This window comes from Electrophorus electricus, chromosome 20, assembly GCF_041902795.1.
Source record: "Electrophorus electricus isolate QZ-2024a chromosome 20, ASM4190279v1, whole genome shotgun sequence".
NCBI classification, from domain to species: Eukaryota; Metazoa; Chordata; class Actinopteri; order Gymnotiformes; family Gymnotidae; genus Electrophorus; species Electrophorus electricus.
The window spans coordinates 3,367,635-3,382,500 of record NC_137516.1 but is presented as its reverse complement, the minus strand read 5'-3'; the positions used below and the strand labels follow the sequence as shown (position 1 = coordinate 3,382,500).

The 14,866-nt window shown below is 43.8% G+C and overlaps 2 protein-coding genes across 6 annotated transcripts; one reads left to right on the top strand and one right to left on the bottom strand.

Annotated features, from left to right (window-relative positions):
* The first annotated feature begins 1,269 nt into the window (after positions 1-1,269).
* polr3d (polymerase (RNA) III (DNA directed) polypeptide D) lies at positions 1,270-14,866 on the top strand. Of its 4 annotated transcripts, none has more exons than XM_081703031.1 (9): positions 1,270-1,402; positions 2,366-2,540; positions 2,667-2,710; positions 2,942-3,096; positions 3,263-3,387; positions 3,553-3,739; positions 4,546-4,796; positions 5,262-5,417; positions 14,347-14,866. In XM_081703031.1, the coding sequence occupies exons 2-9, from the start codon at positions 2,382-2,384 to the stop codon at positions 14,461-14,463; spliced, it is 1,194 nt and encodes a 397-aa protein (XP_081559157.1). In that variant the 5' UTR covers positions 1,270-1,402; positions 2,366-2,381; the 3' UTR covers positions 14,464-14,866. The 4 variants fall into 4 exon arrangements, with proteins under 4 accessions (XP_081559157.1, XP_035392226.1, XP_035392225.1 ...); XM_035536333.2 differs by lacking the exon at positions 14,347-14,866 and adding an exon at positions 5,717-6,236 and having other exon boundaries at positions 5,265-5,417; XM_035536332.2 differs by lacking the exon at positions 14,347-14,866 and adding an exon at positions 5,717-6,236.
* Positions 6,362-10,865, bottom strand: LOC113569391 (E3 ubiquitin/ISG15 ligase TRIM25-like). Of its 2 annotated transcripts, XM_035536331.2 has the most exons (6): positions 10,023-10,788; positions 9,377-9,472; positions 9,023-9,256; positions 8,506-8,665; positions 8,177-8,227; positions 6,362-7,382 (listed from the first exon to the last, which is right to left on the bottom strand). In XM_035536331.2, exons 1-6 carry the CDS (start codon positions 10,602-10,604, stop codon positions 6,892-6,894), a joined length of 1,614 nt encoding a protein of 537 aa, XP_035392224.1. In that variant the 5' UTR covers positions 10,605-10,788; the 3' UTR covers positions 6,362-6,891. The 2 variants fall into 2 exon arrangements, with proteins under 2 accessions (XP_035392224.1, XP_081559156.1); XM_081703030.1 differs by lacking the exon at positions 9,023-9,256 and having other exon boundaries at positions 10,023-10,865.

Here is a 14,866-nt window from a genome sequence, read left to right as displayed (position 1 = left end):
AGCAATCAACTGAAGAAACTGGGTTTAAAATCACAATTAAAAAGTGTGTTTGCTAATGATTGTGTGTGTCCATTTACTGTTCGTTTACAGATCTGTTTCATCATTTATTCTAATGTTGTTTGAAGCCACAGTACATTTGAGCACATTTACATCACACGCGCGCGCACACACACGCACACACCTCATTGGTAACATATCTCCATGTTCACGTGTCATATTGAATATCATATCTCTGTAAGATCTGTTGCAGTGCAGCTTTGGCTCCATCTCGGATTACACTCTCATCTCTTCGTCTCCTCTATCACATCACGGGGCTGAATCAGGAGAGTACGGCAAAACCACTCCATCCCTCACCACAGCTCTGGCACAGGGAGAAGAATGGTGGCTCTGTGGGAGGGAGCTGAGGCTGACTAACTGAAGAAGTGGCCACTTTACAGGAAATGAAGTCGTTTCCCCCGCACAGGAGGAGGGCTGACACCTGGTCTGACATCTCTACCCGGCCTTTCAGTTGAGGTTTAGTGTAGCCTTTAATTAAGTCATAATCCTCCTCAGGTGCTTCCTCAGGAAAAGGGTTTGCCCCCTAGTGTGGGACAGGAGCTGAGGCAGTGAAACCATATGGTCCTGCGTGGGCCGGTGCCATGGACGACTCGGCCCGTGCGGCACGCCCACGCTCCACCACCTGGACTGCGGGAGGAAGCAGCTCCACCACCCACCCCCCTCTCCCCTCGCCCGCTGGGGCTGCATTGAGGTACACAGCCATGTTGTCTTTGAAGGTCGAACCATCTAAGTGGCATCTTCACAACGCTCTGTGAGCGATGGCACTGCAGCGTGGAGGAGCTTCCACCGAAACCCCGGACATCCAAACCCCGATGACTCCACTCCCCACGGTTAATTGGTGTGATGTTACTGAACTGTGTAGCTTGTATTCATTCAATACGTGTTACCTTCATTTGAAAAAAAAAAAAAAATGATAGTAAAAAACGAGGATATATTAAAAAAAAGTATAAAAACAACAGAAAATTACATAATAAAAAACGAGGGGGAAAAGAATCAAACAGAAAAACAGATCCACAGTGTGCTTTAAAATATGTCTTCTCTTTTTACCAAGACGCATATAGCCTAGCACATTAATCCTCAGACAGCGCCTTCTAATTAATGAGCTGCGCAGGGAATTCTGACACACGGTTGACGTCATATACAAATACGACACACGTCACACAGATCAAAGGTTAAAGCACCGCCCACAACAAGGCTCCTCCCACCATTTCGTTCCGTCACCGACAGCTATGGTGGCTGCTGGTTTCTACGTGTAGACGGGCACCACATGTTTTGGGGCGAATCTAACGGTTTTGCAGGTTATCTCGCTTCGTTGAGCGTCGTAGTCAGACTGGGAAGTGAGCAGGTAAACGCTCGCACGTTCCGTTAAAAATAATCCAAGATAATCTAAGGTAATTTAAAAATAATCTGGGACAGCTGTTTAACACCCGTTTGGTTCAGCAATGAGCTGCTGCCATGTGTTCGTGACGATATGGAGACTTGACGTTACCGTGAGAAGAGCTGGGGGTGGCGTTGTTCAGACTGACAAACGTTACAGGGTTTAGTAAGATGTGTGAAGATTGTGGTCGTGTGTGTGTGTGTGTGTGTGTGTGTCTCGTTAGCCTTAGCTGTTTGGATTAGCATTTGAAATGATGCACTCGCCTGTGCAGTGGTACGTTTACAGTGTCGTGAAGCTCATGCTAATGTCGTCACTTTACATTGCAAGCGTGAAAGGATCATCTAACTGCGTTTGGCAAATACGACACTGTTATCCAGCGATTATGAGGGCTGGCCGCTACAAACATGCTATAAGACTGAGCTGTTTATGCACTTCACTCCATGCGACGGAAATCTCACATGCACACAATTGATCGGGTCCCAAATCACGCGCATGCGTTGAGCACCACTTGGTGTACACGTTACCATGACAACATGCGCGACCAGTCCATATGGTCCAGTCAGTGAGCAGGTTAACCAAGTTTGCATGTCGTGTGTCTTAATCTTTAGAATTATAGCAGACTCGGGAAAACGTACTTAACATCCTAATAAAAAAAAAAAAAAAAGCAAGAATTTGACATGTGATGCAACATTCTGCGACACATATTTTAATTTTCTTTAATTGTACATTTATTACCTACGTTATTGATGGCTTTACAGCCATCGATCTTGCTAACTTTAGACTTTTTAAGACTTAGTTTTATGCATAAACTCCTCTGCAGTCCAGTTCTTCGGATTATGATGTCTTATCAGCCTTCATGTAAAGGTAGCCAGTCCTGTGTTTATATTGACTGATTTATAATTGTCTGGCTGTTCAATCCAACTATGCAAGGTGTTGCAGTGTGAGAATGGCTAGCCCAGGTGCCGGTGATCCCACTGGACCCTCTCGGACCCTGCACCCAGGTGCCGGAGGCCGGGTACTGGGACGCAGGCTACCGGCTGCGCTCTCTCCTGGACGCCTTCCTGCCATGCGCTCCAGAGACCTTACTCTAGGCGGAGTGAAGAAGGTATGCCAACTAAGCTCACACGCGTTCAAAATGCGTATGTTACAGTTGTAAAAAAAAAACAACAATAAAAAAGACAACTGTGAATGTTTATTAAGCAGCTGTACTCTCTCTCGTGCTACCACACAGAAAACCTTCACACCCAACATCATTGGCCGTAAGAGTAAAGAAGAGTAAGTGATTTTTCAAAAAAAAAAAAAAACTGATAAACTTCACCATGATGTTTTTGACCTATGGAACATGTGTGAATGGAGCAGGTATCATGTGAGTGTGTCGCTTTTTTACCCTGACGACATTAATGGAGCTCAGTTGAAAACGTCCACCCACATGACGTGGATTGTGGGGACGCGTAGACCTGTAGCTTGGCATTGCCATAGCAGAGCTGCTGTGATGTTTTGTCGCAGACTGAAAGCAGATGAGGGGCCCAGGAGAGAGAGGAAGGATGCGGATCGGGGGCGACAGCGTGATGGGCGTGGCCGGGGCCGGGGCCGCCCGGAAATCATCCAGTCCCATTCCATCTTTGAGCAGGGACCCGCAGACATGATGGCCAAAAGGAGAGGTGAGGTGGCCTGAACATGTCGAGAGAGACGATTTTGGCGGCCGCTAGAGAAAGTAACGGCGTACGTCAGGACCTGAAGCAGGAGTAAGTGGATTCGTGAATCACAAGTGCAGGAACCAAATCACTGGTTTTCTCTTCACCTTCCACCCATCTGTGGCTTTGCTAGGTGTGTATGATGACACGCGAGACACGCCCAACAGTGGCCCCTCCCCAATCATTAATATTAAGAAGGAGAAGAGAGAGACAGAGGAGGAGACCAAGGAGATTCTGCGCAAGTTAGAGAGAGACAATGTATGTGTGTTACGATATATGGGCAATGTCTCCAGTGTGTTATATGCAAATAATAGTCTAAGGAGACTGTGCAAAACATGATTGTGCATGTGGTTAGCAGAGACCACCTTGTCTCAGCATGGAGATATGTTACCATTGGGGTGCGTGTGTGTGTGCGTGCTGCAGTTTCTGGATGACCCCCATCTGAGGAGCGAGGCACGGAGCTACCCCGTTCAGCTGCCCCTGGCTGTGTCTGGCTGGGTCTTTAAAGAGGACCTTGGGGAAAGCGCACAGACAGGCTGCCTCAAAACAGAGAAGAGCTCTGGAGAAGACGAACCGATGAACACAGAGAGCGCTGAGGCTACGGTTACAGGTATAAGAAAACTGCATTCAGAAATAGGACTTTAAAATATCGTTGTATGGGTAAGGAGATGCATTTCAGATGTGTTTTAAACCCTAACCCTGGTGTTTTTGTTTTTTTAATGAAAAATTAAGAGGGATTTGATTAACATTACCCATGCATTAGATTTCGTCCACGTGGTCCCTCACTATCGTCAGTTTAAAAAAGGGCTGTGAAACTCAAATTAGGTAAAAGGCCCACATTCAGTTCAATGTCAGGTGGGCTGAACCTAAAAAAAACACCATCTTGGCATTAATTAATAACACGTCAACTCCTCTTAAACATTTCTATTTATCTGCAAGGTGCATTCTGAATGCACCGACTGATCATACAAACTAGATTAATGTGCTGCTAATTGATTACCAAAAAAATCTGGTTTTATTATATTTACCGCAACCATGCATAACAAGGAGGGATGCTTATAACACAGAGCACTGGGTGACTCATTGTGCTCATCTTCCAAGTCTTCCAAGAGCCTAATGATGCCAAATATTATTCCTTGAACACTGTGAACAAATTACACACACTGGTTTTCCCACTTATCTCAGCAAAGAAGGAAGAATCGGTCCATATTTCTTGGAAAAACGAAAGAAATGTGTATCGCGTTTGTCAGTCGCCTGTGGTGCCAATTACCCCCCGCCCCATCCCCGTGGAATAACACGGGCCAGCTCTGTGCCGTTTGTAATGCGGGATCTTCCCATTCAGTTGCGGTCCACAGCACGATTTTAATTTAGGTTCCTTTAAGAGGCAGAACCTGTCGTTTGTTTTGTTTCATTCAGTCAAGCAAGAACCTCCCGACACGCCCGAGTTAAAGAGGGTGGAGCCTATGTTCAGGCCCCCGCCCCTCCCCGCACCTCATTCATTGCCCGAGCTGCTTCAAGTGTGGGGTCAGTGCAAAGAGGAGGAGCTACTCTTCATGCAGCTCCCTGATTCGCTGCCAGGCCAACCGCCGACCAGTGACGTCAGACCAACCAAAACCACGGTGCAGTCGGGGGATGGACAAACCATGCTGCAGAAGACTGAGGACAAGGTGTGTGTGTGTGTGTGTGTGTGTGTGTGTGTGTGTGTGTGTGTGTGTGTGTGTGTGTGTGTGTGTGTGTGTGTGTGTGTGTGTGTGTGTGTGTGTGTGTGTGTGTGTGTGTGTGTGTGTGTGTGTGTGTGTGTGTGTGTGTGTGTGTGTGTGTGTGTGTGTGTGTGTGTGTGAGAGAGATGATTCTAAGCTCACTACTGACAGCTACAGTGGTAACTAACTAGTTTTTACATAGCAGCCATATGTTTTGGATGCATTTCCAGTTTGCAGGTCATTTGGCTACTTTAGGTGCTGTAATCATCTACCTGCGTTAGATGAAATAATGTCTCCAGTAAAGCAGCAGAACTTGAGCTCTGTGACTACATACATAGTCTGTAGATAAACTATGCAGAGCTTTCAGTGAACTGGGTAAAATTGTGTGTATGCACTACATTTATGTGGGTGTACGTGTTGGTATGTGCGCAGCAGGAGGAAGCTAAGGAAGAGAACTGCTGTTCTCTGAGGGACCTGCAGGAGGGGGTGGTGGGCCGTATGCTGCTGAGACGATCGGGCCGAGTGCAGCTCATCCTGGGGAGCGTGACGCTGGACGTGGCGCTGGGCACACCTTGCGCTTTCCTTCAGGTCTTTGAACAAAACACTATTGACACACACGCGCACACAAACACACCTTCCATATGAACAGTAGAACAAGAACGCGACGGTTTCCCAAACATGTACTCTTAAACGTTTAACACATTGAACATCTTCATTTTAGTGGTGCCCAATCACTTTGTTGGGTAAAACTAAACATGTATTTAAGTATTTATTAAAGAAAACAAAGAGCATTTCATTTCTAAGAATACTTAAGGTGTAGAAACCTTATATCTGGTTGTGTGTGTTCTCTACAGCTTGTATGTGGTTGGTTTTCTCTCTGTCTGTAGGAGCTGGTGTCAGTTGGGATGGAGGCCAGAAGAGGAGATATGACTGTGCTTGGCCACATTAAGCACAAACTGGTGTGCTCACCTGACTTCGAGGCTCTTCTGGAGAACAAAGCTTGAGGAGAGTGAGGGTGGAGAACAGTGTGTCTTCTTATGGGGTCTCATTTGAGTTTATGGAGGTGTTCTATTTATTAGCAGGAGATGTAGAGCTCTTGGTCTTGAATGATACTTATTTATACACACAATTCAGTTTATTCAGGAAATTAAATTGACCTTGACCAGGTTCTGAGAAACACATGTAAAGGTGGAGAAGTGATGATTAAAATACAGCATGTTTGTCTCAGGCACTTGATTGTTCTTAGTATATGAATAATGATCAACCCTAAGAATGTTGTAAAAATGCAGAATGTTAGATATGATATACATGTTGCATATTACAAAGAATTTTTAAAAAGTTCAAAGCATATTATTTCGTCCCGTCATACTTTATTAAAATGTCTTATTATTTAGTCACATAACCTCATCAACAGTTGTATGTGTGCTTTTATACATACACACGCATAAAAATAAATGAGCTCAGATACAGTACTGACGAAGCAAATCTATCCTTTAGACTAAGATAATGTCAAGACGAATCAAAATACAAAATCAAGTCAAATACATTTTATTTGCTGGCACATGGATGATGTTTACAGAAATTGTGATTATGAGGAAATAGTCTAAAGAATATTGGAACAAGTCTCTTACTGCAAAAATTGAAGTGTGTACAAGTTTCATGTTTAGATAACAGTGATAGGTTATCTAGAGGCTGCCATGTGATATCTAGTCTTGCAGGGGCAACTACAGAGTGCCATTTGGGACAATTGCCACCTTCTGCCAATGTAACAATTTCTACACACTTTTTACCAACAGAAGATCCTAAAAACATCTATGTCTAGTCAACAGAACATCGCTTCCCTCCTTGGTGGAATCTGAGCTCAGACGAGAACCTTTCACAGCACGTTACTGTAGCTGCTCAGGAAAAACCAAAACGTTGCACTCAACTGCATGTATTCCAGTGAGGTCAGTGGGGTAGTGTGGAAAAGAAGGAAGGTTTTACTGAGATTGCTCCTCTCACTCTGCTGACCTACTCAGAGCCTCACTGGAAGAAGACACGTGCGACCTCACACCAGCTCCGATCAACAGAGATCACAAACTCGAACAAAACTGTCCACATTCTTTAGTCTGAACCGGGGATAGAGGGGCTGAGTGAACGTTGTGTGGACTCTGTGGAGGAGCTCCATTTTGTCAGTGACACTGTAGAAGGCCAGAATTCCTGCTTTGTGATCCAGATATACTCCTATGTTGGATGATGTATGAGATTGATTGAGGTAGGTATCATTGAAGTAGAATTTGGAACCAGAGGCAGTTAAACGCCATGAGCAACCCTCATCTCCACTAATGTTCTTGCTGTTTTTATAAGAGAGCACTACTGAAACATTCCCTTTTCTCTCAACCTCCCAATAACAACATTTGGACAGACCCTCACTGCATGTGACCTCATATTCAGCATTCAATGACATTACAAAATCATCCAATGATTGAGGTTTAATTGATACTTTTGTGTTCCTCTTAGATATCGTAAGTCTTCTGTTTGCCGTGTTTGGGTTAAGTGTGAGCTGGCAGGAATCTGACGGGGAGAAAAGACATCTGTGTTAATGATTTCTTGTTCTATTTCTTCCTTTTTTGGAGATTTTGCCTTCAGTGATGTTTGTTAGAGGAAAAGCAGGTGGGAAACTGTGAACTTCAGTAAGAGTTTTGGAGAGGGTGACTGATGAACCGAGGAAGAGTTGGAGTGTGAAATACGGTTCCAGAGAAACAGGAGAAGGAAGAGTTTCAGATGTGACTACACTGACATTCTCTTTCTTAAATCAATAACAACACTGGCTTTGAATCTGGAGTGTAGTTGTTGCACTAAGCCTCCATTAAAATGGTGTCAGAAATGGGATGTTTTCATGAGGCCACCAGGAGTGTGTCCATCCAAGCCAACCCCACTGCTGTGAGAGGATGGTATGGTCTCATGCAACAAAACAACAAAAAACCTAAACTAAACTAAAAACTTGTTACTTATGTATTTTGAATCAAAATATGTTTCCAAAAGTTCTGTCACCCATAATTCTTTGGTCCAGTAACTAGTATGGAAAGGTGGAAGGAACTGGATCCCTTTGTGTTGGCAGACTAATGATGGAGACTGAATACGGATGTTCCTGAGCCCAAGTCTCATACACCTGGATATTTTAGAAATACGTTTGTATGGTTTAAGTGCTTATTGCAGCCTTAATTATACATATAGACTTTCTGTAAACTGCAGCACATCCCCAGCAGTAAACCAGTTAACCGCTGCTTCGTTATGTTTGTATCTGCGTAAGGATTGGTACTGGGAGTGTATGAGTGCAGGTGTGGTAATGAATTCCTCATACTCACATTTCAAGAACTCCTCTCTGGTCTTTGGTTCCACTGGCAAGATACGGCAAACTATTGAATATGAAAATCCACACCTTAAAATCAGTTTATTTCTTTAAACAAACACACACTCTCTCTCTCTCTCTCTCTCTCTCTCTCTCTCTCTCTCTCTCTCTCTCTCTCTCTCTCTCTCTCTCTCTCTCTCTCTCTCTCTCTCCTCATACACACACACACCCCACTTTTTTTTTTAGGTGTTACCAAAAATATAATAATCCCACACTATTCATTTACTTTAATGTAGCTACGAGGCTCTTTAAAACAAATAAATATGCGTTTAGGCCATGTCATACCTCCAGATCTTTTGACCACTTCAAGATTACTCAGGTCATCATGGGTTAGTTTGATCATCTCAGAGCCAATTTTCTTCACAAATTCTAAAGAAAACTGGGGCTTTTCTTTGATACTGGATATGTCAGTAACCAGAGGAACAACCAAGACAGAGGGGAAGATCTGCAGAGAGATGAGACAACCAGAAGATTAATAGAGGCTAATGAGGGGAGATCAGTTCCAGAACATTAATGGAGACTAACGAGGGGAGATCAGTTCTAGAACATTAATGGAGACTAACGAGGGGAGATCAGTTCCAGCAGTAAGAGCTTCCTGTAGATTATCAGAGATACTTGGAGTGAGACTGAGGCTAATCCTAGATTAAATCAATTTCCAATATCAATTCACCATTGGCACTTCAATTTAGTGCAAAACTTGATCCATGTCCAGCAAACCAGAATATTTTGTCATTAGGGAGAGATGGGATGAGGTCTGTTGGAGACACCTTGTAATAGACCCTTTTATAGCCAGTGATGTTACCTGGAGGAAGTGAATATGATCATCTACGTGTGAAAGCTGCTCCAGCTCAGTGTCTCTCCTCCTCAGATCAGCGATCTCCTGCTCCACATTGCTCACGAGTTCTTCAATGTGATTCAGTTCAGTTTTTTCCTGAGCTCTGATCAGCTCTTTCAGCTGTGAGCGTCTTTGCTCAATTGACTTAATCAGCTGAGTAAACAACTTCTCAATGTCCTCCATTGCTGCCTGTGCAGAGTGCTGTGAGGAGACAGAGAAGTAGCCAAACATGGAGCTTCTCACTGACTGACTAGAGAAGAGATCTGAATTATTCTGTCTGGGAAAAGCCACCCTGTCTTCTTTGGACAGTACCGTACTCACCTGGAGAAACTCCTTAGTCTCTCTTAACTCCTGCAGCTTCTTGTCTCCCTGCTGGATTCTCTCTGTGTTCTGCCTTTGGATGTCTGCCAACTGGGCCTAGACAAAGAAAACTGGATTTCAATCTTATATTCCACAAAAATACATATACACACAAAATTCCAGGAAGTAACTGTAGGGTACTGTAGTTAAAAATCTAATAATAATTTCTGGTTTCCAAAGTAAATATATATGATTTGCTGTATTGAGTGTGTTGAATATCATGACATCACCATATTGTAACAAATCACTTTGTTAATTAGCACTTTGTCTGTTATTAATTATAGTTGTAATTGTACTCGTGTGTGTGAGTGTGAGTGACAGACAGACACTACTCGTATTCACGCTGCTTGTTTATGTGAGTGCCATTTCGATTATCGTTTGTCTCGTGTCTAATAAATGTCTCTCTGCACTGAGAAAGGTCTGTGCATCCTGCTCCTTGCCCTGGAGCACTCGGGCTGTTAGGTTATCCTGTTTAGTTCTTTATCAGTTAGTTTTATCTTGGGATAAACTCAAACGTTTTATGGAATATGAAAGAATCCAATAAACAATTTTCAAAGATGACTGATGTTTCATGATAAATCATGCTTCCTCAGTTAAAGAAACTTACCTGTTTCACGTTTCGTTGTGCTTCAGCTGAAGACACCTCATGACTAATGTGAGAATCCATGCACAGAAGACATATGAGCTTCTGATCAGTGCGACAGAATGCCTCTAGAAGTTTGTCATGATGAGGACAGATCTTCTCCTGGAGATTCACGGAGGCCTCGACCAATTTGTGTTTCTTGTAGGCAGGAGATTCATGAATCTGAACATGAGCTTCACAAAAAGACAGCAGACACACCAGGCAGGACTTCACGGCTTTGCGTTTTCTCCCACTGCAGACGTCACACTCCACATCTCCAGGTCCAACATAAGAGTCAACAGGAGGAGCATCTTGGAGTTTTGTCTTCTTCAGTGTGTCAGCCAGTTCAGCCAGCATGGCGTTCTTGTTGAGATCCGGTCTTCCAGTGAAGGTGTGTCTGCACTGAGGGCAGCTGTAGGATCCCTTCTGATCTTCCTGATCCCAGCAGTCATTAATACAGCTCCGACAGAAACTGTGTCCACAGGGAACAGTCACCGGATCCTTCAGCAGATCCAGACAGACTGGGCAGCTTAACAAATCCTGAGTTATGAAGATAGCTTCTGCCATTTGAATGCACTAACAAAAGCTGTGTAGCCAGTGAGAAAGTGGGAGAGAGAGAGAAAGAGTGTGTGTGTGCGTGTGTGTGTGTGTATGTGTGTGTGAATGAGGGAGTGAGGGAGTGAGTGAAAGGAAAAACACAGAGACTTTCGTTTTTCCAGAAGTGTACGTGCTCTCTCTGAGGGAGTGGCTTCTATAACAGACAGCAGGAAGTCAGTATGGTTTTAGTGTGCACTGTTGGAATAACATTTAAAGTGAACATGAAACAATAACATGGAGGACTGTAGAACAGAACTAAAAGTGTTGGGAGTGTATTTAAAGAAACTTTAGATATAAACTGATTTCATGCATTGACGTTGTTAGAGCTGTTTTAGGGGGGCTATAGTCCCACCAAATGTTCTCCAGCTGCCCAAAGTAAACATGCATTATCAGTTTTTCAATAGTTTCAAAAGTTTTTTTCAAAGGTTTTTCTTATTTATTCTCTGTTATTCAACTGTGCTGTTTTACATGAACAGAAGCAAGAAACTGAAACGAGGTTTGAATATTTGGTTGATCTATGACAGTCTATTGCTTTTCACAGCTTTACTAATATCCTCAACACTGTATGTGTGAGGGAGAAGGTGTCTGTGTGAGTGGATGTTCCTGAAGGTGAGTGCAGAAAAACAAAATAAATAGAACACCTTATTTGTTCAAGTTCAAGTTTGGTTTATTTGTCACATACATAGTCATACACAGTATAACTCGCAGTGAGATGGTGGAGAGTGCTCTGTCCAAACTAAGGAAAAAGAAAACAGGGGTGCATAGAGAAATATATATATTCTATATATGTACAAAAATATATTAACAATGTATGTACAATATATGTATATTATGTTTATATACACAATGTGCAATGTATATGGTTGTGTATATATATATATATATATGTACACAATGTACAGAATGTACAGATCCATTTTGTAAAATGGCATATTTACAGTTTTTATGTTACATGGTGGTAATAGAATATATATATATATACAGTTATGCTACATGGTGGTGGTGGTCCCCACAGTTTATCAGTTTCCCTGATTCAGGGCCCAAATGGCCTGTGGAAAGAAGCTCCTCTTCAGTCTCTCTGTCTTGGTCTTCGGGGAGCGAAAGCGCCTCCCTGACCTCAACAGAGAGAAGAGCCTATTGTTGGGATGGGTGGGGTCCTTCACAATCCTCCTGGCCTTGGTCTGGCACCGCTTGTAGTAGATGGTCTGCAGGTCAGGAAGTTCCGTGTGAGTGATGCGCTCTGCTGAACGCACTACCCTTTGGAGTGCTTGTCTGTCCTGCTTGGTGCTATTCCCAAACCAGACTGTGATGTTCCCCGTGAGGATGCTCTCGATAGTGCAGGTGTAGAAGTTCCGCAGTACCTTGGAGGACAGTCTGAAGTCTCTTAGGCGTCTGAGGTGGTAAAGACGTTGACAAGCCTTCTTTGCCAGGGAGTTGGTATGGCGGGACCAGGACAGGTCCTGCGAGATGTGGACACCAAGGTACCTGAAACTATCTACTCTCTCCACCGTGGTTCCACTGATCCTCACAGGTTGGTAGTGCCGCTCCTGCTTCTTGCTGCAATCCACGATCAGATCCTTTGTCTTACTGACGTTTAGGAGGAGATTATTTTCCTGGTACCAATTTTCCAGGTGTTTAATCTCCTCCAGGTAGGCCCTCTCATCGTTGTCTGAGATCAGGCCCATGACAACGGTGTCGTCAGCAAACTTGACAATGATGGTGGAGCTGGAAGTGGCTGTGCAGTCGTAGGTGTACAGTGAGTAGAGCAGGGGGCTTAGGACACAACCCTGAGGAGCTCCAGTGCTGAGGGTGAGGGTGGATGAGGCACAGTTGCTCACCTGTACCGATTGTGGTCTGTCTGTTAGGAAGTTGGAGATCCAGTCGCACAGGGATGTATGCAGTCCTAGATCCTCCAACTTAGTAGTGAGCCTGGGGGGGATGATAGTGTTAAATGCTGAACTGTAGTCGACAAACAGCATTTTATCATCATTTCCCCTCCCTTTGTCCAGGTGGGTCAGTGTGGTGTGGAGCAGACGTGCAATTGCATCATCAGTGGAGCGGTTGTGGCGGTATGCAAACTGCAGTGGGTCCATGGAGGCTGGCAGTGAAGATGTGATGAAGTCTCTGACTAGCTTTTCAAAGCACTTCATCACGACTGATGTGAGGGCAACAGGGCGGTAGTCATTGAGGTCAGAGGGTCGAGGTTTCTTCGGGACGGGGACGATGGTGGATCGCTTGAAGCTGGCTGGGATGATACCTAGCGTCAGGGAGAGATTGAAGATGTCGGTGAATACCGGGGCTAGCTGATCTGCGCAGGCTTTGAGGACCCTCCCGCAGATACCGTCTGGTCCCATCGCCTTCCTGGTATTCACCCTTTTAAACACTCTCCTCACGTCACTCTCCGTGATGATGAGAGGGCGCTGTTCTCTTTGAAAGTCAGTTACAAACATTAACCACAATTAAATGTCATTACACTAGCAGAGGAAACCTGACAACTGGTGAACGTAAAGTCATCATACTGAAAAAGCCAATTAAAGTTTTTGCATTAACTTTTGCAGGATTTAGGGCAGACATGAATGGATGGCTTGTTCATGGCTCTCCAGTTTATTCATACAAGATCTGTACCTAATACAAACTTTGAATGACATGTCTTTTGAAAGAAATGTGCCTCTATGAGGAAATTTCTCCCAATAGTATGTTTTTGTCACAGATTCCAGGAACCACACTTATCACTGCCACGTCCAGCTCTGCCCACTGACGGCTCAGATCTGGTTCTCCAGAGTACTAATTCCACATACCTGTTGACTGTTCTCTCCATTACTGCCCTCCTATTTAAGCTCCCCTCCCTCGCTCACACTTTGCTAAGTATTACCATTCGCATGTTGCATACCAAGCCTGCCATGTATGTGTTTGTCTAACTGCTTTGCTGAATCCTGCCTGTTTTATAGACCTTGTCTACTGCCTGACCACTGGACACCTTCCGGGCTCCGCCTGGCGTTTTCGACCTTGGACCAACCTGACCAAGATTACCAGCCTAACACCTCCAACCTGATTTGCAAGGCACCAAAGAACTACAACCTCACCCTACAATTCCTACCTGCCCCGAAATCTAAACAAAACCTGTGCCTTTGTTACAAGTTTTAATTTTATGCAAGTTTCATAATACTGACCTTTTTGGGTCATTTTTAAAATTCTCCCAGGGGGCTTACGTCTACACCCCTCTAGTCTCTCATTCAGCACCACTCCTGCTCTACTGACCGATGATTCTTCTCCAGAGCTTCCTCTCTTCCTTACTGAACCACTTCTGCTACACTCCATCCCTCATTCTCCATCCTTCCTTCCCTTCAGAGACTGAAAGGATGAGGGCAGCGCTAGTTTTAGGCATCACTGTCTAAATATATACTTCAGTATTTATATATTTTTTAAACAATTAAAAACAATATCCTTAATGTCTGGAGTGGAAAAGGTCATTTTACCCCTATTGGCTGCCCCTCATGGCTCAAGTGTGTATTGCAAATCAGAAATGCTTTTCTTGAGGATATTTGTACTGTATTTGTTAGCATATATAGCCTGGTTCAGTAGAGCATTTCAGTTCTAAGTATGCTGAAGACATAGAAACCTTATATCTGGTTGTATATGTTCTCTACAGCTTGTATGTGGTTGTGTGTGTTCTCTACAGCTTGTATGTGGTTGGTTTTCTCTCTGTCTGTAGGAGCTGGTGTCAGTTGGGATGGAGGCCAGAAGAGGAGATATGACTGTGCTTGGCCACATTAAACACAAACTGGTGTGCTCACCTGACTTCGAGGCTCTTCTGGAGAACAAAGCTTGAGGAGAGTGAGGGTGGAGAACAGTGTGTCTTCTTATGGGGTCTCATTTGAGTTTACGGAGGTGTTCTATTTATTAGCAGGAGATGTAGAGCTCTTGGTCTTGAATGATACTTATTTATACACACAATTCAGTTTATTCAGGAAATTAAATTGACCTTGACCAGGTTCTGAGAAACACATGTAAAGGTGGAGAAGTGATGATTAAAATACAGCATGTTTGTCTCAGGCACTTGATTGTTCTTAGTATATGAATAATGATCAACCCTAAGAATGTTGTAAAAATGCAGAATGTTAGATATGATATACATGTTGCATATTACAAAGAATTTTTAAAAAGTTCAAAGCATATTATTTCGTCCCGTCATACTTTATTAAAATGTCTTATTATTTAGTCACATAACCTCA

Coding starts and splice junctions, on each gene's coding strand:
- polr3d (XM_081703031.1), top strand. CDS start 2,382: ATGGCTAGCCCAGGTGCCGGTGATCCCACTGGACCCTCTCGGACCCTG. Junction 2,541..2,666: donor CTCTAGGCGGAGTGAAGAAG/GTATGCCAACTA, acceptor GCTACCACACAG/AAAACCTTCACACCCAACAT. Junction 3,388..3,552: donor GCAAGTTAGAGAGAGACAAT/GTATGTGTGTTA, acceptor TGCGTGCTGCAG/TTTCTGGATGACCCCCATCT.
- LOC113569391 (XM_035536331.2), bottom strand. CDS start 10,604: ATGGCAGAAGCTATCTTCATAACTCAGGATTTGTTAAGCTGCCCAGTC. Junction 8,666..9,022: donor ATCATATTCACTTCCTCCAG/GTAACATCACTG, acceptor ATCTCTCTGCAG/ATCTTCCCCTCTGTCTTGGT. Junction 7,383..8,176: donor CAGAGAGGAGTTCTTGAAAT/GTGAGTATGAGG, acceptor TCTCCCCGTCAG/ATTCCTGCCAGCTCACACTT.